The sequence below is a fragment of the Protomyctophum bolini genome (genome assembly GCF_963924005.1).
Source record: "Protomyctophum bolini genome assembly, chromosome: 16".
In the NCBI taxonomy this organism is placed as follows: domain Eukaryota; kingdom Metazoa; phylum Chordata; class Actinopteri; order Myctophiformes; family Myctophidae; genus Protomyctophum; species Protomyctophum bolini.
In genome coordinates, this window is record NC_137877.1 from 12,504,780 (window position 1) to 12,530,114 (window position 25,335).

The window sequence follows — 25,335 nt, forward strand, 5'->3', positions numbered from 1 at the left end:
TCCTACTTCTTATGCCTTTATTACAGAACCGTACACGATACAGAACCATCAAACCACTGGAAACGTTGGAGCTCGACACCCCTGACAGAGCCAAAACTAAATATACCCTCTTTTTGACAAAGAACGCTCTTTAACCAACTCTATTTTGCAACAACTGTAGAGCAGGCCTGGACTAATGGTTCAAATTATAAAAACAAAACAAACTGATGAAAAACGGTGACTTGGCACAAACTAGATGTGAGAAATAAAATACTTAATAATGTAATGTACTTGAAACTAAATAGCGAGAGAATCTCTTCATAAAAAAAACCAAACACTGTCTCATATATGCCTTAACCCATTCCGGGAACCCCTTTTGGTGTTTAAGCATTAGGTTATGCTTTAGATATTGAAAAATTGCAGATCTACAAGCTCATAGCGCGGCACAGCTTGTAGATCTGCTATTTTTGATAAATCGTGAAAATCTGTGAATATATATTCTTTCACAGCGAACATTTTTAACTCGAATCTTTGCTTCTGGGGGGGGGGGGGGGGGGGGTCCCTGGAACCATATATTTTCAGATGGGGGTCCAAAATGGGGGAGGATTAAAATGAAAATCACAGCGTAAAGCTGACTCTGTAAATTCACGACAGTGTAACATCACATTTTCATCTTGAAGAGTCATATCCAGGGCTCTTCCTGCTTCGGCAGAACCAGTGTGCGTGCGTTTGTGTGTGCGTGCGTGTGTAATAGTGTCTGTGTGTGTGTGTGTGCGCGGGTGTAATAGTGTCTGTGTGTGTGTGTGTGCGCGTGTGTAATAGTGTCTGTGTGTGTGTGTGTGTAATAGTGTCTGTGTGTGTGTGTGTGTGTGCGTGCGTGCACCCTCCTCAATAGTTCATGGCCTCGTAGATGTTCTGGCCCATCTTGATGTAGGCCTCCTTCTCGGCGCCGCTCATCTGCTCCACCAGCTCGGGCCTCTGGCTCACCTCCTGGTAGGAGTGGCGCTGGCCCGCCACCATCACCGTGGGCTCCTCCTCCTCCTCCTCGTCTCCCACCTCCTCGAACTCCTCGTCCTCCTCGTCATCCTCCATTATCACCTCGGCTCCTCCTCCTCTGCGCTGGGCGGCGGAGTGGGGAGGGGCCTTGGGCTAGGGGGGGCGATGTGGAAAAATATAATGTCAGGATATAATTGTTAAACATCTGCGTTACTTAATTTTGGAAGAAGTGTACGCAATTAGAATGATTGGCCATCAGCCCCCCCCCCCTCACTCGACAAGTCGACAGCATCAGACAACAAACATGGCTGCCCCCACTGCGGTGACTCACGACCGTATCAATATATGGCTATTAAATCGACTTATGATAAATAGTTTCTTTACAGAAACGACAGGTTTTATAAACATAATCATCCGACATATTTTACCACTTTTGTTTACATGCTAGTAGCGCTCGTTGGCTGCGTTTGTTTGGTTAGCAAAAGGGTTAGCCATAGCCACATGATTGACAACAACGTCATCTGCTTTCCTACTATTCTGACTCACATCCTGTTTGGGCGTCCATCTTTGATGCTAAATAAACAGCGTCAATGCTAGCGAGCTAAAATGAAGCCATTCTTGCTCTAGAAAGCGCCAATGTTTCCATCTAGACCACCGGATAATCAGCAAAGACCTCCGAACATTGCGCATTTTATCCAAACCATGGAGAGCTCCGTATATTTTGAGTTATTCCGCTTTTTTAGTCAGCCTGTATAATGGGAGGTGGACGGCAGCGCGGTTGCACAACCCGGTCTAGGATCGCTAAAGAAGGAAAGGCCAAGCCAAAAAAGAAAGAAAAAAAAATGAATTCAGCGATCCAGTTTGATGTCAGACGAACGTTACGCCAGAAACAGTTGCGGGTCAAAAGCAGTACATTTGGCCGGCCCTACCTTGGGGGAGTCGTCGTCAGACTCGCTGGTGTCGCTCTCTGAGCCGCTGCCGCCGGCCAGCGCCTTGGCGGCCGCCGCCGCACTGGTGGCTCCGCCCCCTGCCCCGCCTCCTGCCCCTCCCCCGGCGGCGCCGCCGCCACTCCTCTTCTCGTGGATGAGGAGGGCACGCATCACCTCCTCGTTCTCGTCCGACTGGCCCTGGGCGCCGCCCGCGCCGTCCAGGGCTCCGGGCGCCATGTCCGCTGCTGTGGGGGGGAGAGAGAGAGAGAGAGAGGGAGAGAGAGAGAGAGAGAGAGAGAGAGAGGGAGAAAGGGAGAGGGAGAGAGAGAGATGTGTCAGGATTCTTCTGAAAAGAAGCAGCTTGGACTCCTCACGCATTAGAAGGAAGGTCAGTCCCGTTGCTCTCCCCGGGTTGGCAGAGGGAGTGTAGAGCCCAGGATTTACATTAACCCGCGGTCCCCAAACCTTTTTTCACCGTGCTCTTACCCCCTCTTACCTCCTGACCTAGCTGACGCATAGGTGTGTGTTGTGGCCCGCTACAGACTGGCTGACAGGCTGTAGGTGTGCTGTGGCCCGCTACAGACTGGCTGACAGGCTGTAGGTGTGCTGTGGCCCGCTACAGACTGGCTGACAGGCTGTAGGTGTGTGTTGTGGCCCGCTACAGACTGGCTGACAGGCTGTAGGTGTGTGTTGTGGCCCGCTACAGACTGGCTGACAGGCTGTAGGTGTGTGTTGTGGCCCGCTACAGACTGGCTGACAGGCTGTAGGTGTGTGTTGTGGCCCGCTACAGACTGGCTGACAGGCTGTAGGTGTGTGTTGTGGCCCGCTACAGACTGGCTGACAGGCTGTAGGTGTGTGTTGTGGACCACTACAGACTGGCTGACAGGCTGTAGGTGTGTGTTGTGGCCCGCTACAGACTGGCTGACAGGCTGTAGGTGTGTGTTGTGGACCACTACAGACTGGCTGACAGGCTGTAGGTGTGTGTTGTGGCCCGCTACAGACTGGCTGACAGGCTGTAGGTGTGTGTTGTGGCCCGCTACAGACTGGCTGACAGGCTGTAGGTGTGTGTTGTGACCCGCTACAGACTGGCTAACCAGATTACTGCAGCAATGAATATGGGGACAAAGTTATTTCCCATCAACTAGTAGTAGCAGAGCTCTCTCATGCACGCCGCCCCCCTCTCACGTATGTGAAGTGAGTGGTGCAACTCTGTGTGGGGGTCCCCGGGAGGGGGCCACGGAAGTTCCAGACCCAAAGGAATGCGGCCAGGGTGCTGGCCCGGTTTCCGCGAGCCGCCCCGTGTCCGAAACGGTCGAGCTATTTTCGTGCTTGGACCCCAAATGTACTCATGAAAATTTTTTATGTTTTATTCCTATTCTTTTTTTATTGTGTCAAGTGTGTTGGAATGGAACATGTGGTAAGCGACGGTGGCGGGCATGCCAGTGTTGTTTTTGTCGACTAAAACTAAGACAAAAATGTTCGTCGACTACCTTTTTTCACTGAAGAAAATTTGGCGAAAATGTTTCATGATAAATGCTTTTATGTGATGTATGCATGTGTGTATTCCCATGCTTTTTTGTTCTTGCTTAATGTAAGTCGCTCTGGATTAAGAGCGTCTGCTATATGCCTAAATTGTAAATTTTAAAATAGAAATGTGCTGCCAAAAACAACACTGGTGCGTGCGTCCAACCGGTTCCCCAAAATAGCAAAGCAGAAAAACAAAGCTCTCTCTCTCTCTCTCACGGTTTCCGATGGCTTCGGGCTCGCTGTAGGCTCCCTGCACCGTGCTCTGGGTCAGCCACACCGGCCTCTCCTTGGTGGCCTTGCCCTCGCTGAGCTGCTGCTGGCGCCGCTGCTCCTCCTGCTCCACCATGCTGATCTCCACGTTCTGCGTGTACAGGTCCGCGTAGGACGAGCCCCGGTTGGACCAGGCCTCGCGGTGCGGGCCCCCCGCCCCCAGGGCCGCCGCCGCACGGTCACGGCTGGGGAGAGTAATGTAGATTATTACCATCAAAACAAAAGCTGAACAGGACGTCGGGATGTGGGAATGAAGTTTCGTTTAACCCATTCTGACCCTGAGATCAGATTCTAAAAATGTCTGTTTGAAAATGACAGTTTTCTGAAAAAGCTATGTTTCGATGTCAGTCGTTCTTCGACCTACAAGCTGATCTTGTAGGACCTAATAGCAGATCTACAAGCTCATAGCGCGCCACCGAGTGGCGCGCTATGAGCTTGTAGATCTGCTATTTTTTAATAGCAAAAGCATAATGTAATGCACCAAAAGGGGTTCCCGCCCATGGGTTAAATAAGAAAAAAAGTGGTACAGGAATAGTGCAGAGAATATGAATCCTTTGGCATTACTTCTCATACGAGTTTTCTCTCGGCTACTGGCTGCTAGTCTTCACATGGATCACAACAAACTAAAGAAAACCCGGATTTTTCTCACCGGATGTCCGGCGCTAGTTACAAAGCATCATGCACTTTTGTGAATTTAATAGTTTTATTAGGTTAATATTGCTATATGTTTGTAACCGTTTTAGAAAAGCAATAAGCCACTCGAGGCCCCAGCTTACCGGGTATTTTACACTGGCTGGGAGGGTAAAAGACCCTCCGATGTGCATCGGGTCTGCCTACGCCCCCTGCCAGTGTAAAATACCGGTAACCTGAGACCTCTCGTGGCTTATTGCTTAATTAAATTATAATGGTCGGGAATCAACTGCTAGAGCCGTACACATCTTCTCTTATGGGGGGGGGGGGGGGGGTCCCTGGCATATCTTTTCAAATGGGGGTCTGCGGGCTAATTAGTGTCAATCTGGGGGTCCTTGCGGTGCTTTGAGATGAGCACAGAGCCCTGCATCAGTGCCGGATCTGTCTAGGACTAACCCGACTGATCCAGGTTAAATACCGAGAAGATGAAGACACCTGCTGCCTCACCATAGGGACCGGGGGAGAAATACATTGCACCTGCCGGGCCACTCCATTTTAGTACACCTGTGTGCGTGTTTATGTGTGTGTGTGTGTGTGTGTGTGTGTGTGTGTGTGTGTGTGTCGTGGGGGGATTGAAAGTCATGATTCCTCTATCAGTAGAGCTCATAGAATGTCTGGCTTCTCACAGCCAAATTAACTGCACTGCAAGGCAGTGCCAACAGTTAACGAAATAACAACAATGGAGCCCTGCAGTACACGCCTGGCACAATGGTGGCCTTCCATCTGTTCTCAGACAAAACAAAACCGCTCCAGAATGTAGGAATTAGTTTAGTAGCCCTGCTGCTGCTTTCCAAGATCATGAACATTGGGAAAATGTTTCAATAAACTGGCTGGCACAAGCCTAGGGGGGCCGGTGGGAATACTGCTGTTCTGTTACATAACCCCTGAAACCCTCTAGTCTGCTGCGAGAAATTAGTTACAATTCTACTTGGAACCATTTTTTACCACAGTAGTTCTCAAACAGATTTATGCCAAGGCAACCGAAAGGCTATATTGTTGGCCGCGGGCCCGGCACTGTGTTGATGTTTATACAGCAGACTCCTCACTCAAATGAGGAGCAGTTTGGGCAACTCCAAAGCAAGCTCCACATGCCCCAGCATTTTATTTACGCGTCATAGTGTCAACCCCTTATTACACCTGTGATGACGTATCGTATGAGTGCGCACGCACACACACATTTTGGCCGGGAACCCCTTTTGGTGTTAGCATTGAAGAACGACTGACATAGAAACATGGCTTTTTCAGAAAACTGTCAGGATGGAGAAGACATTTTTAGAAATTGATCTCAGGTCAAAATGGGTTAAACAACTAGTTGACTAGTCAACTAGTAAAAATCACTAGAAGTGAAAGCCCTAACACACACACACACACACACACACACACACACACCTCTGTTTGAGCGCGGGGATCTCCCCGGGCTCGGGCTCCAGCAGGTCCTGGGACAGGTTGATGTCCTCGGTCTCTCGGAGCAGCAGGTAGATGGGCTCTATCTGCTCGTTGAAGCGAGCCACCATTGTCCGGGCGTCCTTCTTGGGCACGGCCGACTCGTCCTCCTCCACCTCCGTCTGGCAGAACGTGCAGCGGAACGTCGCTGAGGGGGGGAGGGGAGACATACCGATGAGCACGGGTCTGTATGTGTGTGCGCGTGCGTGTGTGTGTGTGTACAATAGGACTGTCACAATAGAGCGCCGAAGTCCTGACGTCTCATTCCCTTGTCCCCTCGATTCCCCTGGTTCACGGAAGTAATTTCTCTATGGAGAATAACATGGGCTCAACTTAAAAATCGTTTCATATAAGCTTTGCGGTCCAAAAACTGTCTCTGCGTTATTGTCAGGGAGGTGTCTCTGTATCGTTTGCGACAGTCAGTCTCTCATATTATGATACAGTCGGTTTCTAGCGAAAATGTAACTAATTCAGTAGCAGTAACAATATCATTATTGTCAGTTTATTCTTCATATCACATATATTTGTGTAACGGCCGGGATGACATGTTTATTTTTCAAACACATTTCATATTCGATCTAAAATCCCCCTATGAGGATTATAATGCAAATAAAAAGTACATGAACCCGTGGATTTGCGCCCTCTACCGATATTGATGTCAGACTTCGGTGATCCATTACAAATGTATTGTTGCCTATTTAACAATTAGCCGAAAAACATCTACAAAGCCAGAGGGTGCATGACACTCCAGTGTGCAACTAAGTGTAAATCAGTCTAATGCCTAAGCGTAACTTTTAAAGGTCCAATCCAAACTAACCGGAATCTTTGTATCTCTATCAACAAGTTAAATCATAAAACAACCATTTCTCTTGTGAGGACCCACAATGTCCGTTTCTAAAATTGTACTATATATCTTACTACATTATACTAGAGGCGCACACACACACACACACACACACACACACACACACACACACACACACACACACACACCACACACACACTTCCTGGTGGATGTTTACAGGGCCATCTGCCTCCCTGGCTATTTTCAGTCCCAGTAATGAGAACTGTTCCAGCTTGACGTGTGTGTGTGTGCGTGTGCGTGTGCGTGTGTGTGTGTGTGTGTATTACTATATACTGTCTACCAACACATACAGAATACAATAAATACTCATTGTACGAAGCATTTTCCTTGCCCTCATACAAAACGAATAGTTGTTTTGGGGCAGAAAAATGGCATTCATAAAACTGCTGTCCTATTACCATCCTTATAGTGTGTGTGCATGCATGCGTGCGTGCGCTCAGACATGAGAAGGGCAAAACGTGTTCATGCGGCAGCCGTGTAGCTGATCTACAAGCCCACAATGCGTTGCACTGCGACGCGTTGTGGGCTTGTAGATCTGTTATTTTCAGCTAGCAACTCATTGTAAAACTAGAAAAAGTGCCCTTCTGGGCACAGGTCTCCACCAGTAGGACTGTGTGAGATGTTTGGCAAAATGTTTAGGAGTAATATAAACATGTTTTTTGGTTTGTTAGTTTTTTGCAACAATTTCCTTCATTTTGTTGAGGAAATGCAGAGCCAGATCACTCCATGAGGATAGAATTCTGGATGAGCAGGACATGTGTAGCTTTATTATGCACACAGACAGACAGACAGACAGACAGACAGACAGACAGACACTATTTTCCATACCTATGTTTGATTACTTCGTCTTACTATTTGTATATTACTATTTGTATATTAGCCCTCCATGGGTTTCTTTTCTCACCTGCACACACTTCTCTTTTATTGATGTTACCTTTTTTGTACTGTTTTTATTGTGCGAATAAACTAAACTTGTACAAAATGCTGCACATTTTAGTTTAAACAGGCCACTCCTTAAATTTTGGAAGGCAATGTTAGCCAACAGACACGTCTTGATCACATGACTACAGAGATCATGTGTACCGATTTGCGTGAGATTTGGATGAAATCTGTGCGACTGACATTTCATTTCAACCCTTTATTTAGTTCTCGGAGAACACACTGAGGGCTGGGACCCTCGTTTTCAGTGGTGTCCGAGATAAACAATGTGTTTAGCATAGATCGGCCTCATGGTGCTATAACGGGCAGATGTGGAGGGATGCAGGGACAATGTTTTCCCATGGCCTCTAGGGAGTGCATACATAAGGTTGTATACAGATCGATGCAGTTATTGCTAAAAACAGGAATTGGCCTGTTATAGGGCCACCGTGAGGCCGATTTGGGGAAAGAATAAGTGGCATGTCGTCCTCGGCCGAGTGGAAATGTGCATGTATAATTTCACGGAAATTGCACACCGCGTTTGTGAAGGGCTCGATTGCTCAAATGTTGTTTTTTTTCAAGGTTTTGGGGAACCACTGTAAACCCACTCAATTTCACTAGAAATTTCACTAGAAACCTACTCCCCCCCCCCCCCCCCCCCCCCCCCCCCACACACACACACACACACACAAAATAAAATAAAAACAAAACAAATAATGAAAGATTTAAACTTGCACTGTGAATAACAAAACGGTGCATGCATACACATGTGTGCGTGTGCATTGTTGGTGATGCATAAATAAATCACTTGATGACACAAAACATTTCATTATCCAGTGCTACATAATTACTTACATACAGCATGCTACCGAGGGACTGAGGTAACATTAATTACTAGTGGATTCAACAGACGATTTAATGCACATGTGCACGCACGTACGCATGCATGCATTCACACATCGTTTGATTAAAACATCTTATTGATTATTATCATGTCACGTTCATTGTGTAACTTTGTTACTCGGTGTTGTTTCTTCATAATGGACAGCCAGTCATGTGAGTTGTGTAACTTAGGGAGGGGCATGAACTACAGATGAACAGTGGTCACCTCTAGCTTCCGTTAGTATAGCCTACTCATTGTGCCTGGCGTTTAGAATGTCATGTCATAACCACAGAACTATGGAGCAATTTGCGTGTGTGTGTGTGTGTGTGTGTGTGTGTGTGTGTGTGTGTGTGTGTGTGTGTGTGTGTGTGTGTGTGCGTGCGTGCGTGCGTGAGTTTGCACAACCTGTGTGTTGGAGAATTTAGGTTTTGTACATTAATGCTGGAGGCGTTGTGCCAAACCATCCACAGGCTGACATGGTTATATTTTGCTACGCCAGTATAATTATGGTTATATATATATATATGGTTCATGTAATGATTTTGATATGACTAATCAATACAGGAGCTGAAAATACAACATAGTTACGATTTGTACTCAATAGTTTCTTGTAAGATGTCTACAGAATTGGTTATTTATGCCATGCCAGACATGACAAAAAAGGTGAGAAAGAGGGATGGAGACAGAGGACAGAGAGGAGACACTGAGGACAGGGGAGATTGGGAGGATAGAGTGGTGGACATCTACCAGAGTGTGGACGACTGTGTCCCTGGACCACAGGAGGACATGACGGACAACACAGCAGGAAGACAGACTCAGGGTGAGTTTGATCAAGTTGGGAATCCTTGTCACAGTGATTAAGATTATCCAGATTTCATTCAGTGCATATCCTTCACTATAATTCCTTTGATGTTTTAGAGAGATATTTTCCAGTTCTAGCTGGGCTTTCAGACTCTCTAAGTCTTGTTCTCTCTCTCTCAGTCACTGCAAGCCTAGTAGCTGTTTCAGGACAGCGCTCTAAAACAGAGAGAAGGCCTCTCGGAGTGGTTGCTGTTGCTGGGTGTCTGGGGACGCTTATACTGCTGTGTGTGATCATAGGCCTGGTCGTGCACTGTGAGTATTGCATATAGTGTGTTGCCTGACATTTTCTAGCTGTGACAACTAGTAAGGCCACCAGTATTAGTCTCGCATAGCCAGACAACTATTCCACAATCTGCTATCGAGTCTGGAATTACAACTCTCAAAATCTGAGTAAGGAAGCTGGCATTTCTGTTCACGGAAAAATATTTAAAAATATCTTTAGAGCTTTTTATTTTGCTAAGCAGCAAGCTAAATGTGAAATTTGAAAAGTATGATGAATAAAGTAGTGACACTTGACAAGTGACAATACATAAAGGATAAATTAACATCATCATGAGTTTTCTTCTTCTTAATAAAATTTCCACACAGATCCTTATTCATCGTGAACTGTAGCAACAACTGTCTCTATCATCCATTTCTGTCTTCACAGATCGTTCACGCAGCATGGCCAACGATACCTTAACCCTGCAGCTAAAGATCCTCAACAGCAACCTGACGCAGGAGAAGAACCAGCTTCAATGTGAATTAAACCAACTGAAGGGACAGATAGTAGGTGAGAGCTAGAGAAATACAATTATTGATATTTTAATTTTAATCAGTGATGAGTACACTACACTCACCACTGCTGGTGTATAACAACGATCATAGAACAATAATTATTCTTAACGCTACAAGCTTGTAGGTTTGCTATTTTTGAAAAATCGAAGAACGACTGACATAGCTTTTTCAGAAAACTGTCAGGATGTAGAAGACATTTTTAGAATCTGATCTCAGGTCAAAATGGGTTAATAATCTAAATCTATAAAGTAAATAAATCTGGCAAATAAATGTAGTGGAGTAAAATATTTTCCTCAGCCAAGACCCAGTCCACAATAGCCCTGCCAATCGGGCTCAGCCCTATTGGCACGGTAGGTTGTGTGTTGGACTGGCGAGTGGGAGGCCAAGTACAAATAAGTACAAATACCAGAAAAGTTTACTTGAGTAAATGTGTGGAGAAGAATACACCATTAATATAACATGAATAGTTTTAGCCTCCACTACATCTCTGACTACTAGTATTATTACAACGTTTTTACAATGTTTTTAGACAAGTCGTGTCCAGTGAATGGAAGAAGTTTGGATGCAGCTGTTACTACAGAACTACTGAAGGGAAATCATGGCAGGAAGGTAGAGACGAATGTCATTATCAAGGAGCTGATCTGGTGGTCATTAACGGTGGAGAAGAACAGGTTAGTAGTTGTGTGTGTGCGTGTGTGTGTGTGTGTGTGTGTGTGTGTGTGTGTGTGTGTGTGTGTGTGTGTGTGTGTGCATGCGTGCGTGCGTGAGGGAGTGTGTCCAGGTGTCCATCATCCACATAGGACTCAAGGAAATAGGATATAATAAGTACATGTGATCTAATTCCATAATTATAGTGAAGAAGTGACTGTATTGGATACAATTAATGATGATTCAATCATGTACAAATAATCAGGAATTCATCAATGGATTGAGTCGTTATTATGCATGGATTGGTCTGTCCAGGACTGAGGGCAGATGGACGTGGGTGGATGGAACACCACAGACAACACAGTGAGACATTTGACATGTTTTTTATATTGTAATTCTATCAAAGTCACTGTATGTGAGTGGATGTAGTTCAATACATTGTTGTTTATTGTGCAGGTACTGGAGAAGTGGATATCCCGTCAACTATGAAAACTGGGACTGTGCAGTGTACTATCATGGGACTGACACTGGAACATGGTCATGGTCAACATGTTCATCTCCATTTGCCTCAATCTGCGAGAAGAGATTGTTTTCACTTCATTGATCAAACAGCAGATCAGTGTTCTGCTACAGTAGTAATTAGTAGATCATATAAACCCAAACATGTTATTGTGCAGAAGTACAAACAGTGGTGGAAAGTACTCAGATTTTCTACTACTAAAATATCATAATAATAATAAAAAATCAATATAAAAGTATTAATACTGGAGCATACAAATACTCTGTTACAAGTAAAAGACCGGAATTAAAAATGCACTTGAGTAAAAGTAGGCCTACAAAAATTCTGGCATTAGGATTTACTTAAAGTACCAAAAGTAAAAGTACTCATTATGTAAAGTGTCTCATTTCAAGTTTTCAAATGTCTAAAAAACATTTGAAAATAGCAGATCTACAAGCTCATAATGTGTCACAATAATGTTAGCTTGTATAGCTCAAATGGCCGAAATGTATATTGGGCTGAAGTTACTTGTTACTGTAATAATAATAAAAATCTACTAAGTAACTAGTAACTAAAGTTTTCAAATAAATGTAGTAAAAGTACAATATTTGGATCTGAGATGTACAGTAGTAGAGTAGAAATAATAGTATTTGAATTGGAGTACAAATACAACTACATTTTACTTATACAGTACTTAAGTGAAAGTCTCAATTTCTGGAGATGTGCGTGCTTCCTTTTGGCTCCTATCTTGTCGCATTAGTTTTGAGAGTGCTTTTTTGTAATTCTTGTATTGGTATATTTCAATTTGCTATAATCTGTGGACGGTAGTCGCCAGGGGATCCTGACCCACAGGTTGGGAACAGGTTTAACTACATGAGTCCCTATAAAATAGCCGCTCTAAGCTCAGAGTGTGATTTGAGTTTGTAATTTTTTTTATCTTTTTGAACATTTTCATATTTCTGGAGTAATATGTGTTTAAAATGTATGAATATTCATGAATAATGTTGTTCAGATGTTCAGCTAGAACGACATGGCCAAGATAAGCAGAGCAGGTTGATCTTAAAGGGATAGTTCAAATCAGAAATATCTAATTAATTAACTAATTAATTTCGATTTAATTAATTATAGAAAAGATAACCGCAAATGTACACATTTCAATCAAGCACCACAATGTACATTCCACGGTTCTGAAGTATTGTGCAGTTTGAAAGTATTGTTTTTTACAGAAGGTCATTTATAGGCTACCTGAAGCTGAATATTCCTAAAAGTGTTGCTACAAATTGCACTGATCTGTTCAGTACCACCTTGATAAAACAATAAACAATATTGCGTTGCTTAAGCTTATGCATTTATTCACTATTTATTGATTCACTTATATAGCAAGGACGCCATTTCTTCCGCCTGAAAATAGCCGAAGCTCAGAAATCAGCTTGTAAACAGCCAAGTGTAAAATGACATGTCTTTTACTTATACTGGATTTCTTCTCCACTAGTCTCTCGCAAACATTTTAGTCCAGTTTTTATTTGTCAGTATTATGTAGACATAGTTTTAGTCATGATGGCATGGTTTTCATTTCGTTTTGATTTCGTTTTCGTTCAGTGAAAAAAGGTATTTTATCATAGTTTGTCGACGAAATAAAACACCGTTACCGATAGAGCGCCTTGCCAACTTTCTTAAAGAAAGTGGTGGGGGCGGACAGCAAGACTTCTGTGAAGTTAAGGAGCATGCCAGACAAGCAGCCAGACTAATCTGTGAAGAGGAAAACCAGACTAGACCAAACCGCAGGACACTAACGGGCTGCATTTACAGAATGACAAGACGTGAAAAGAGAGAAGAGTGAAGGGCACTCCTTAGCTTCCAATACAGGCTTCTTAAAAGGAAGGGGTCTACTTCTTTTTGACAAATTGGTGTCTGCGTTATTATGAACTTTTCTACTTCTTTCCAGATTTACTTAGACCTGAGCTCGATTCTACAAAATGTCTTTCTAAATCCTGACAGTTGTTTCTATGTCAAGCTATTTCATGTCAAGGACCCCCAGAATTTGGCCGCCGAACCCCATCTGAAAATATGTTGTTCCAGGGACTCCCTGGAAGCAGTATATATTCAAAGATTTGCGCCACATTTTCACGATTTTTCAAAAATAGCAAACCTCGTGAGCTTATAGGTCTGCTATTTTTTCAATAGCTTTTGTTTGGTGCTCATATTAGGTTGAATTTCAGTTCACTGACTGACCAAGTTATCTCACATTCGACCTAAGTTATATTTATAACGAGGACTTATTGTATATCATAGCTGCCCGCTTGATTAGTGTCATTGACAGTTCTACTTAAAAAATAAGTCTGCTTAAAGTGAATGGCACATCGAGTGGCAAAGCAACAGGCAAGGTGAGTTTAACATTGTTTAATGTTGTTTAATGCAATCAGATATGATTTCTCTGTTTGGATGAATGGGCTGTCAAGGCCAGAAAGTAGTTTTTTTGCCACTCAGTAGGCGTTCCTGCATAACTTCCGGGTTTTGATGATGATGTCACAGGCATAGCCTCTATTGTGCGCAATGCTCTACTATCAAAGTCATGGATTCTGGCAGCCAGGGTCTCGTTGAGGCCGTGGGTTTCTGCTCCGTCATAATTATCAGCCAAGTACGCTCAGAGAACCATAAAAGGCATGTTCTCTCGGTCTCAACGTGTCAGTGTATTCATTATGATGATTCGGAGACAATAAGGCTCTAGGACATTTGTCATCAGGCCAAGATGAGAGCTGTGAGCTCTTTCTCCTAATTTACACTCTGTATAGACCTCTCAGGACCTGGGTGGGGACGCGGTAGTGTTGATTTTGTCGACTAAAACTAGACTATTAAACACTAAAACATTCCGGGTGACAAAAAATGTGACTAAAACTAGATGACAACTATTCAAGAGACTATGACTAACAGACTAAAATAGAAATGTGCTGCCAAGAACAACACTGGTACGCGGTGCAGGAAGAAGAATTTGATTGTTGTTGTGTTGCTCCTTTTCAAAGTTTTATTTGTGCTACTCAAACATGAATACATCCGCTCCGGTAATGAGCAGAGGTTCCACTTGGAGAAAGGCCACGGGACGCTCGATACTAGGCACGGTATACCATCAACTGGAGCTTCTCCTTTAACCCATTTTGGACTGATGTCGATTTTTTTTTTAAAGTCTTCTAAATGGTTTTCTGAAATACCTCATGTTTCTGTATCAGTGGTGCTCAATATTTAATGTCAAGGACCCCCAAAAATGATATGGGGCCTCCGACCCCCCCCCCACCCCCCCCCCCATCTGAAAATATGTTGTTCCAGGAACCCCCCAGAAGCAAAGATTTGAGTTAAAAACGTTCGTTCTGAAAAAATATATATTCCAAATTTGCACCACATTTTCACAACTTTAAAAAAATAGCAGACCTACATTCTGCTATTTTTTCAATAGCTAAATCATAACATAATGTTTAAAACACCAAAAGGGGTTCCCGCCCAAAATGGGTTAATTGTGTTGAGGGCAGAGGTAGATGCCGAAAACGGCATTTGGAATTCTAATGAATTCTAAAAAGGGCCCCAGCCCCAGGCTGTAAAAGTTGTAACCTTTTGAGTTTGGTGCCTCATGTTCTCAGTATGAAAAACACGGCAGAGAATTTTGCAAACACCTGAGTATAATGCCCGATTTGTCGCGGTCGCGAGACACGGCGAGATGAAGTACTTTTAGTTATAGAGGGCAAGTATAATGTTTTAACCCATTTTGACCTGAGATCAGATTCAAAAAATGTTTTCTACATACTGACGGTTTTCTGAAAAATCCATGTTTCTATGTCAGTCGTTCTTCGTTTTTTCTAAAAAATAGCAGACATACAAGCTCGTAGCGCGCCACTCGGTGGCGAACTATGAGCTTATAGATCTGCTATTTTTCAATAGCTAAAGCATAGCATAATTCTAACACCAAAAGGGGTTTCCGCCCCAAAAGGGGTTAAGGCATATTTGTCTAATTTAGCCAGGGATCCTTTTTAAAGGCTTAAGCCCGGAGTGGTTGGCGTTACGGTTGGCACATTCATTACACATTTTTTGGCTTCACCTGAACAGGAAGGAACAGAGTGTTCTTTAGAGGAATCAATAAAGCCTTCCAAAAGCCGATCCTGTCTCCCAAACTCTTGTTCCCTTCAGTGTCACAGACAGATTAGGGGAAAATGTATCTCAGGCTAATGATGCGTGTTGGTAATAAATTGCCTCCCTCCCACTCACCGCGGTGTCAGAAGTGTCAGGTTTTGGATTTGAGTGTTTGGGTGAATATTACCGACTCCTCCATTGTGCCGTAGCTCATACAATTACTTCCTATCAACCTTGATTAGCGAGCCCATGCCAATTGCCAAATGCACTTTTAATGTCCCTATGACAACAAGTAATGAGCTGTGCTAATGAGAAAAGTTAACAAGGCAGTAAGTTTTCACTGAGCAATTACATCATGGTTTTAAAGCATGTCAACTTTCAGCAGAGAATAATTTGGGACAGCTTCCTGAGACCAACACTATTGCATATGTTATGCGGTGGCTCAGGGGTAGAGTGGCTGGATGGTAACCATAAGGTTGCCAGTTCGAACCCGGGCTCCGCCAGAGTTAGTGTCAAACTGTCCTTGAGCAAGACACTGAACCTCAAATTGTACCTGATGTGCAGGTTGGTGCCTTGCATGGTTTCCTCCGGCATCGGTGTATGAATGTGTGTGTGAATGGGTGAATGTAATGCACAATCTATGTAAAGCGCCTTGGATAAAGGCACTATATATAAATGCACCAGTTATGACCAGACAGACAGCAACAGACAGAGCACTAGTCCGAGCATGGAAACGCCTGCTATAGTAGGTTGGTTATGGGAAAAGATATTTCCTTTATTGTTTTTGCAGGCCTCGGATATCAACCAGGTGATTCTTACAGTACGTCACTGCTGTATACAAACTATTTTGACGGTCCAACACATACATGCCCATTGTCTATCCCTTATGGTAACCGAAGCTGAAACTGCAGGCTGGCAAAATGCACATAGGCGATTCTACAAAACGCTTTCTAAATCCTGACAGTTTTCTGAACAACCCTATGTTTATATATCAGTCGTTCTCAAACATTTTCATGTCAAGGACCCCCCAAAAAAATATATGAAATTGGCCGCCGACCCCCATCTGAAAATATGTTGTTCCAGGGACCTCCCCAGAAGCAAAGATTTGAGTTAAAAACGCTCTAAAAGAATATACAACCTATATAAGGCAAATTTTCATCATATTTTAAGTAGCAAGTGACATGCCAAACTAGTGGATATGGCCCGAATTTAGGCCAAGGGGTGTTTTTTGTGCAAAACTAATGCTTGGAATGGATTCAGAATCATGAAAACCCCCTAGTTTGACATGTCACATGCTACTTAAGTATGATGAAAGTTTGCCTTATATTGGTTGTCTATGGTGTGGTATACAAAAATGGCTATACATTTTTTTTCGCAATATTTCCGGCAGAGCAGGATATCATTAAAAAGATGTTAAAGAAGTCCTTAGCCAGGGATACAAATAAAAAGTATGTCATGACATCACAGCCAGGTCCTCTCAAATTTCGGATGGCTGGCTCCCCGGCTATACATGATACAGAGCTAAAGTGGATAAACAGACTTATCGACTTAGTGAATGAATACAAAAACAAAACATTGTCGATTTGTTGATATACAAGACATTAACAAAACAAAAAAGCTACTTCCCTCGATTAAGCGATATACCTACATTAGCAAGATTAAGTCTGGAAGAACTTGATATATTTTCGTTAATTGCCCAGCCCATACACGAGCACTGGTAGACTGTGTGTAAAGTTTGTACTTATTGGAGCGCCCTCTCCAAATGGGCGACCATGCGTACCTTTCTACCATTATAATTTAGCTCACACACCCCCCCCCCCCCCCCGCCCCGAAGTGCAGACTGGCACACCAAATGCCACGGTTTAAATTTAAATTATTCATCAGGCAATTATTCATTGAGCTTCAAATTATGAGTGAAATAAATAGCAACCATTGGGCAAAAATAAGGGCTCAAATGACAGCTCTGAGAGAGAGAGAGAGAGAGAGAGAGAGAGAGAGAGAGAGAGAGAGAGAGAGAGAGGCAAAGAGAGAGAGACACACAGAGAGAGAGAGAGAGAGAGAGAGAGAGAGCGAGAGCTACTAGAATATTACATAGACGACTCTGAGGATGCAGAAGTAACCGCTGTAGGGAACAGTAAGAGGTGGTGATTTGTGTGCATTTGGATGAGGATGAAATCACCCAGTATGTTTATTCAGTCTCTGTGTCCACAAAGTGCATCTAGCAACCAGCCAGGCAGCCAGGCTGACAGTTATAGCCAAGTCATGCTTTTAAGAAATGGCTTGTGTGTGTGTGTGTGTGTGTGTGTGTGTGTGTTTTTGATTGTTGAAATTAAAATCCGATTTTTCGATGCAGTTACTATATCGTTGCACACCTATAAATTAGTAATATAGTAGAATTTCAGAAAGACTTTTTATAGTTAAAAAGATTTACAATTCAAACAATGTTCAGGCTAGGGTTAGGAAGACATTTAGACGTTAGGTGTAGGGGGTTACAGCTATGCCCGAGTTATTCAGAATGACCTACCGAAAATATCAGAGCTACAAGCTCACAACAACTCACCGCGCAGCCCTGCAATGCATAGTGATCTTGTACAATGCTTATTCTCAGTCGTGCAGCTAAGTATAGCTCAGGCTTTTAACTCATACACAGTTTGTCCAAACTGTGTATTGAGTGTTTTCCAGTATTTCCACTAGATAGCGCTCCTAGCGATTGTGTGTGTGTGTGTGTGTGTGACTGTGTGTGTGTGTCTGAGAGAGTGAGAGAGAGAGAGAGAGAGAGAGAGAGATTGTGAGAAGGAGTATTGTTCTTTTTCAGCTTCTCTGGTCCTGCTTCCTTCCAGTATTAGTAAATAATTCTGGGGGATATGGGGGGAGTTTGCCTGCGTGCGTGCGTGCTGTTGCTATACTTGAAATAGGATTTATCTTGAGGTTATGTTTTATAGACATGTATGATGTAAATGTTAGGTTTAGGGGTTGGAATTGCAGCTAAACATGATTTATATATACAGTATATAGGTTGCGTGTCAGTGTCCAAAAACATTGCTGATCTTTAAGTTCACAACACGTCGCGGTGCGATGCGTTGTGAGCTTATAGATCAGCCTTTTGTTTCAGACTTTAAGCTTTATGGTTAAAAATGCCTACATGTATTAAAGATGGGATTCATTAAATGGCTGTCCTCACGAGCATAGTAATAAAAACGTAGTGTGTGTGTGTGTGTGTACACTACACTGCAGGTTGTATAAATTATAAATGGCAGAGAGTGCTGCGAGGCAAACTGGTGGTGCTCAGCACATGCTCCACGTCCCACAGCTGAGGCCTGGCTTTGCTGCCATTTCTGCCAGATAGGATCTGGGTTTTTGAAAATGGATTTTCAGCTTTGTAAACAAGATATATCAGAGCCCACGAAGCGTTACGGAGGAGGTTGGAGTCCATTCTAACCACGGGGGGGGGGGGGGGGGGGGAATAAAGACTACAAAGAAATGTTTCTGACGTTTGTTGCTAGTCTTAATGGAGTAGTGCATACAACAAATGACGTTTTTCTTTTCACATTTCTATCATTTACACAACCCATGTGTTGAGGCATTTTGTTCCAAAAATGTGTTTTGAAAAAAGCTTTTTGTTCAAAACGGGCCAATCCTGCAAACTTTGAAAGCCAATGTTAGCCAATTAGATGGAACACTGATGAAGGCTGGATAGCCAAAACGTTTGTGCCCTGTTCAAAATGAAATAATGTTTTTGAACTGCAGTCTTGGTGTGTGCGACCCACTACCGTTCAATTATTTGATAAGCTTTAATCATATTCAAGTGCTTTTGGAGAGAAATGAGACTGAGTCACTTTCAGTAGTAGAGCACGGTAGAGGAGAGCTGTGTGTCTGTGCCCAGGTGATGGTCGTTGATGCTCATTAATACATCAAGGAAGGCAATTATGTTTCTGCACTGTCAAATAGGTCTACATCTATCCTAAGATGCCATCAAAGAAAGCGTTTTGAGTGGTGCAACCACTCCAAGGAACAGCAATGTCCGTGACAATGTGAGTGGCTATGTGACTATGAGTACCAGTAGGGGCGCTGTTGTGCCAGAAACAGAGTGAGAGAGATAGTGTTGCACTGTTGCCTAGTGCTAATTACACAGAGAGGCAGGGGGAGAGGGGAGTTGCACCACTCAGTTCACACAGGTGTGATTTTTTTCTTTTGTTAACTCGAGCTAGGGTTTAAACAAGAAAACATGTTTACAGTTGTTGCACAGAAATTAAGTAATTTTACAGAAATGAGACATGCAGTCACTTTCAGTAGTAGATTTCTGTAGAGGGGAGCTGTGTGTCTGTGACTGTACCCAGGTGATGGTCGTTACTTCTTTTGCAATGTAGTTAAATAAAAAACGTGAAAACTCAGGGGGGGAGGGGGAAGATACATTATATATATATATATATATATATATATATATAATATATATAATAAAACTGTATTTTTTCTGGAAAATATGTTTTTTTTTTAATATCGTGAAAAATCATATCGTGATATGGGTTAATCGTGAGTTGAGTGAATCGTTACATGCCTAGTTAAAGGTGATATTTCATATCACACACACACACACACACACACACACACACACACACACACACACACACACACACACACACACACACACACACACACACACCATTATGCAAAATAGCATGTGCACTTTTCACCAGCAATAATACACCAATTAGTATTGAATGGAAACAACATGATGTGGTAAGGATCCCCTTGGTATGCCTCACATCATTTTCATGTCAAGGACCCCCAAAAATATATGTAATTGGCCGCCGACCCCCATCTGGAAATACGTTGTTCCAGTGACCTCCCAGAAACAAAGATTTGACTTACAAACGTTCGCTCTGAAAGAATATATATTCAAAGACTTGCACCACATTTTCGCTATTGTGAAATAGCAGATCCACAAGCTCGTGGCGCAGCACTCTGTGGCGCACTATGAGCTTGTAGATCTGCTATTTTTCAATAGCTAAAGTATAACATAATGCTTTAAACACCAAAAGGGGTTCCCGCCCAGAATGGGTTAAAGGTGATATTTCATATCACACACATTATGCAAAATAGCATATGCACTCTCAAAAATACACCAATTAGTGTTGAATGGAAACAACATGATGCGGTGAGGAGTTCATCCCCTTGGTATGCATCACATGCATCATCATGGTGGTATTGTAATGTGATTATTGTGCCAGCTGCCCTGCCCACAGACCATCAAATGAAGAGACCTGATATTTAACCTGATATTGACTGCCATCTAGTGGGAGTGTGCAGAACCACACACAAGGACAAGCACAATGATTACTTTTCCACTGTAACCCATTTTTAGACCTGAGAACGATTCTATAAATGTCTTCTAAATCAATGACAGTTTTATGAAACCCTATGTTTCTGTGTCAGTTGTTCTCAAACATTTTCATGTCAAGGACCCCCAAAAATATATGTAATTGACCCCCATCTGGAAATATGTTGTTCCAGTGTCCTCCCAGAAGCAAAGATTTGACTTTAAAACGTTCGCTCTGAAAGAATATATATTCAAAGATTTGCGCCACATTTTCACGATTTTTTCAAAACTACCAGAAGTTCCCGTCCAGAATTGGTTAAAACCGCATTCGGCCTCTTTCTTAGCTTATTCCTGCTTTCTGTACTTGAGTCGATCGGGCTCAGGGCTCTATACCAGTAACTTTTCCGTTTTCGCTCTACATGACCTCCTGAAGAACGATTCTACAAAATAATGCCTTCTAAATCAGCAGTTCTCAAACCTTTTTGTAAGAAGCAAGGACGCCAAAAATTATGATTTCTTTCCATAATTACATGTATTTGACCACCACCACTTAAAATCACACACACACACACACACACACACACACACACACACGCCAGGATGAAAGTACCGTAGTTAAAAAAATAAAAAAATAAAGAGTATACAAAAAATGCCACAAATCATGAACCAAACATCCAAGCCACCCGAATATTTAATCAGATGTATCGGATGGTTTAATCAACCAAGAGCTAAAAGCAATTCCATTTTCATCCATAGGGGGGTGCCGCAAATGCAAAAAGTGTAACCATTTGTTGCAGAAAAATGGTTTTTGGGGGGAATAAATTACTTACACATGATCACAGGGGTGACGTGACATTCTAATTGGCTAGCACAATTAGTGGGAGGGGCCTATATAAGCGATTGCGGCAACCACACTTTGAATTGAATTTTCCCAAAATTGTCTAGTTTCTAACGTGCCTACCGGTCAGGTGGTCAAAGAGCTGGTTGGCCTCCAGGTCTAATAGAACCTACCGGTCAGGTGGTCAAAGAGCTGGTTGGCCTCCAGGTCTAATAGTACCTACCGGTCAGGTGGTCAAAGAGCTGGTTGGCCTCCAGGTCTAATAGTACCTACCGGTCAGGTGGTCAAAGAGCTGGTTGGCCTCCAGGTCCGTGAAGGTGGAGTAGCAGCAGGGACAGCGGAAGGAGGCGCGGTTGGTGTTGTCTCGCTCGTCCGTCTCGATGCGACGCCTCATGTGGTCCAGCTTGTATTTGACCACGTTGACCAGCAGTCTGGGGAAGGGAGGGGAGCATTTAGGGACTATTACAGGCAATTAGAATTTAACCCATTTAGGCACGACGTCGGAAAAAGTCTTCTGAAAGAATATATATTCAAAGATTTGTGCCACATTTTCATGGTTTTTCAAAAATAGCAGACCTACAAGCTTGTAGATCTGCTATTTTTCAATAGCTAAAGTATAACATAATGCTTAGTTAAAACACCAAAACGGGCCCCCAAATTGACACTTATTAGCCCGTGGACGAGTATCATATAGGCCTTTATCTATCATAAGATAGCATTTCATGTAGACATGCATAGTTTCATTATATAGAAACTGTTCTTACGTATGATTCATCATGACGATGTTGTATACTATCACGATGTATTACCATGCTTTTGTTCTTGCTTACTGCTAAATGCTTAAATTGTAAATTGTAGTGAGTCTAAGGATGCAGGCTATTTGCATCACTGCAATGACAATGACATTTTGCTCTAAATTGGTTGTGGCTGGCAATATTTGTGTCCAAATTTGACCGAGGGACTGCCATTGGATGTTTTTTTAATTTTCGTTTTTTCCATGTCATATGAAAACAGGGAATCATACGTAGCTTCAAATTGACATATTGGTTGTTCAGTTTGACCCACCAGTTTTGGAGATATGGCTTATAGAGTAATGTCTTGCAGAGAAACAGTGAGTTGAGAAAACAGGCTTGAAAGGTTCACTTCACTTCTGTGGTCTCTAACATTACACCTAGCTACATGTTTAAGCATTTATTTCATATTTACATGTTAGATGTCAGCTCTGACACTTATTTCAGACATGCTCTAGATAGTATGTGAAGAGTCTGCCTGAGCTTTTAACAATTTTTTCTCCTCTGGTGAAAAGCTGGAGGTTGCGTGATGGCAGGCTCTCAGTCAAATCTGGTCACATTTAGTAGAGGGGGAAAAATAGAGGGAGCCAAGTAAAGACCCCTGGGGGTCAACGAAGTACACAGTTTAAGGGCCGATTCATACTCCTATTTTACCGCTGTTTCGGCTCGTCACATACAGCGCCGAACCGACTTTTATTCGGCTCTAAAATAGGAGTATGAATCGCGCCTAAGTCGTTCAAACCAATGAATCAAAACCCTTTACCGTACCTGTAGTTGATGAAGTAGTAATTGTGGCGAGTGGTCTTGCCGTCCGGCGCGGTCTCCACCCGCATGCGGCACTTGACAAACTTGTCCCCCTTCAGGGTGTTGAGCACGGAGCGCAGCTGCTTGCGGTCGAACTTGAGCAGCTCCAGCATGTCCTCCTCGCGCACGCAGGGGTTGCGGATGAGCACGTCCAGCGCCAGGGCGTGCTCCACCCCGTAGAAACCCCGGACCACCTGCTTGGCGAGCCTCTTGAGGGACGCGGGGACCTCGGTCAGCAGCTCTGGTTCCGTCATGTTCTATACACACTGATGACGGGGCAGCCAGCCAGCCACGCACAGCTTCACTAGGGCAGGGATGAAATGAGAGATATTATGGACAATATTAAATGTCACAATATTTTGTATCAAATACATCGATAGCAATGCATTGTTCGTATCGTGAACCTCATATCGTGATACGAATCGTATCGTGAGTTGAGTGAATCGTTACATTAGTTACATACAGTTCTAACCAAAAGGATATTTTTTGTTTCTCAAGTCTCTCAGCCATTGAGGATACAAGTACTGAGACACTGAAGATTGTACGTGATCCCAAAAGGAAATACAGAGTGAAAGTACAGTATGCTTTCAACTGTATGCACTCATGGTCACCATTATAATTGTTGTAATCAATGATATGTCACAATGTAATTTAGGATGCCCGGGGCAGGATGACACTAAAGCTGTACTGTATAGGGGTGCCCTGTGCTCTAGAACAGTGGTTCCCAAACTTTTTCATCTCAAGGACCCCCAAATTGACACTAATTAGCCCACAGACGCCCATTTGAAAATATATGCCATGCAGGGACCCCCATAAGAGAAGATTTTACGGCTCTAGCAGTGATTCTCAATCTCAACCCGTTTAATTTCAAGGACCCCCAGTTTGACATGCATTAGTCTACAGACCCCCATTTAATGACATTTCTATCTCTGAGACCTTCAATTTATATTGTAGAGAGTGTCTGAGAGTGTACAAATGGAACCAAATGGACCTGTTAGGGTCCACTTGTACACTCTCTGAGTTACAGACCCATTTAGTTCGAAACTATCATTTAGCTGAGTACCACCTGGAACTCAATCAATGTCCCCGGACCCCACTTTGGGAACCACTGAGGTACAGTATCAGTATTTTCATATAAACTCAATTTATAGTCTTCAATGTCACCCAACACTATAGTATAGCTATTTGGACATGATATTTATACCCAACCCTTATGCATGATTGTAGAGAAGCAACTATTCAAAATGCATGTGCTAAAACTACACTGCTGTATTGAGTGATTGGATACAGCTGTATATGAACAGTTTACCCCCAAGAAAAAGGTATGTGGTACAAACACAATTCTAGTTGGGTTCTGCTTGTAGGGCTAATTGTGATCCTGCACCATGTGTATTCAATTCAACGATACATTTAAAGACAAACAATAATAATAATAGTATAACAAACGTATATGCACTTTAAAACGTCATTAGACTGTAGTATGAATGACGGACAGTGCAAGTAGCATAGCTAGCTAAAGGCTAACCTTACACAAATGAAACAAACGTTGTTTTAACGAATACACGCTACCGAACAAACCGTTAGTACAGTAGTTTACCCCGTACAGTGACGGAGCGGTGAATGAACACCAGTCTGTTTAAAATAGTGAAACACTCACATTATTTATCTGCACACTGTCTGTGTGGATGTTTGTAAACTTCACTGCATGTAGCTGTGTGTACAGCCAGGGTTGCCATATTATGAGAACAACAAGCATTGGTCTATGAAAACAAGTCATATAGAAAAACAAGGAAAAACAAGCACAAAGTCGCTCATAAGAAGCGGACATGGCAACCGGTTGTGCAGCATGTCAATCGCTATTTCGGCACTGTCTAGTGAGCTAATCTAGTGAGCTAATTTAAGACTTCCGGTGGACGATCTCTTCAAAATAAGAGTACCTCTAGAGTATTGAAAAAAAGTTTAATTTGCACATTAGAACTACAAATTAAGCATTTAAATGATGCTATAAGACACACATTATGTTTCTGTGCAAAACAAGTAATTAAATAATAATAATAATAAAGTTATCTAAATGGATAAATGCTATTCACTGGAGTGCATGGACTTCATAAAGTGGACACTGGACAAAAGACGGCTCCGCGAGGCAACTATCTGGACATACCCACGCGTCCGGGGAGATGTCCT

General features: G+C 43.0%; 1 protein-coding gene across 3 annotated transcripts; it reads right to left on the bottom strand.

Annotated features, from left to right (window-relative positions):
* gtf2e1 (general transcription factor IIE, polypeptide 1, alpha) lies at positions 1-24,880 on the bottom strand. Of its 3 annotated transcripts, none has more exons than XM_080785663.1 (7): positions 24,809-24,880; positions 23,116-23,455; positions 21,830-21,987; positions 5,781-5,982; positions 3,648-3,886; positions 1,905-2,149; positions 1-1,128 (listed from the first exon to the last, which is right to left on the bottom strand). In XM_080785663.1, exons 2-7 carry the CDS (start codon positions 23,403-23,405, stop codon positions 868-870), a joined length of 1,395 nt encoding a protein of 464 aa, XP_080641789.1. In that variant the 5' UTR covers positions 23,406-23,455; positions 24,809-24,880; the 3' UTR covers positions 1-867. The 3 variants fall into 3 exon arrangements, with proteins under 3 accessions (XP_080641789.1, XP_080641790.1, XP_080641791.1); XM_080785664.1 differs by having other exon boundaries at positions 23,116-23,450; positions 24,809-24,867; XM_080785665.1 differs by lacking the exon at positions 24,809-24,880 and having other exon boundaries at positions 1,905-2,146; positions 23,116-23,460.
* Positions 24,881-25,335: the final 455 nt, after the last annotated feature.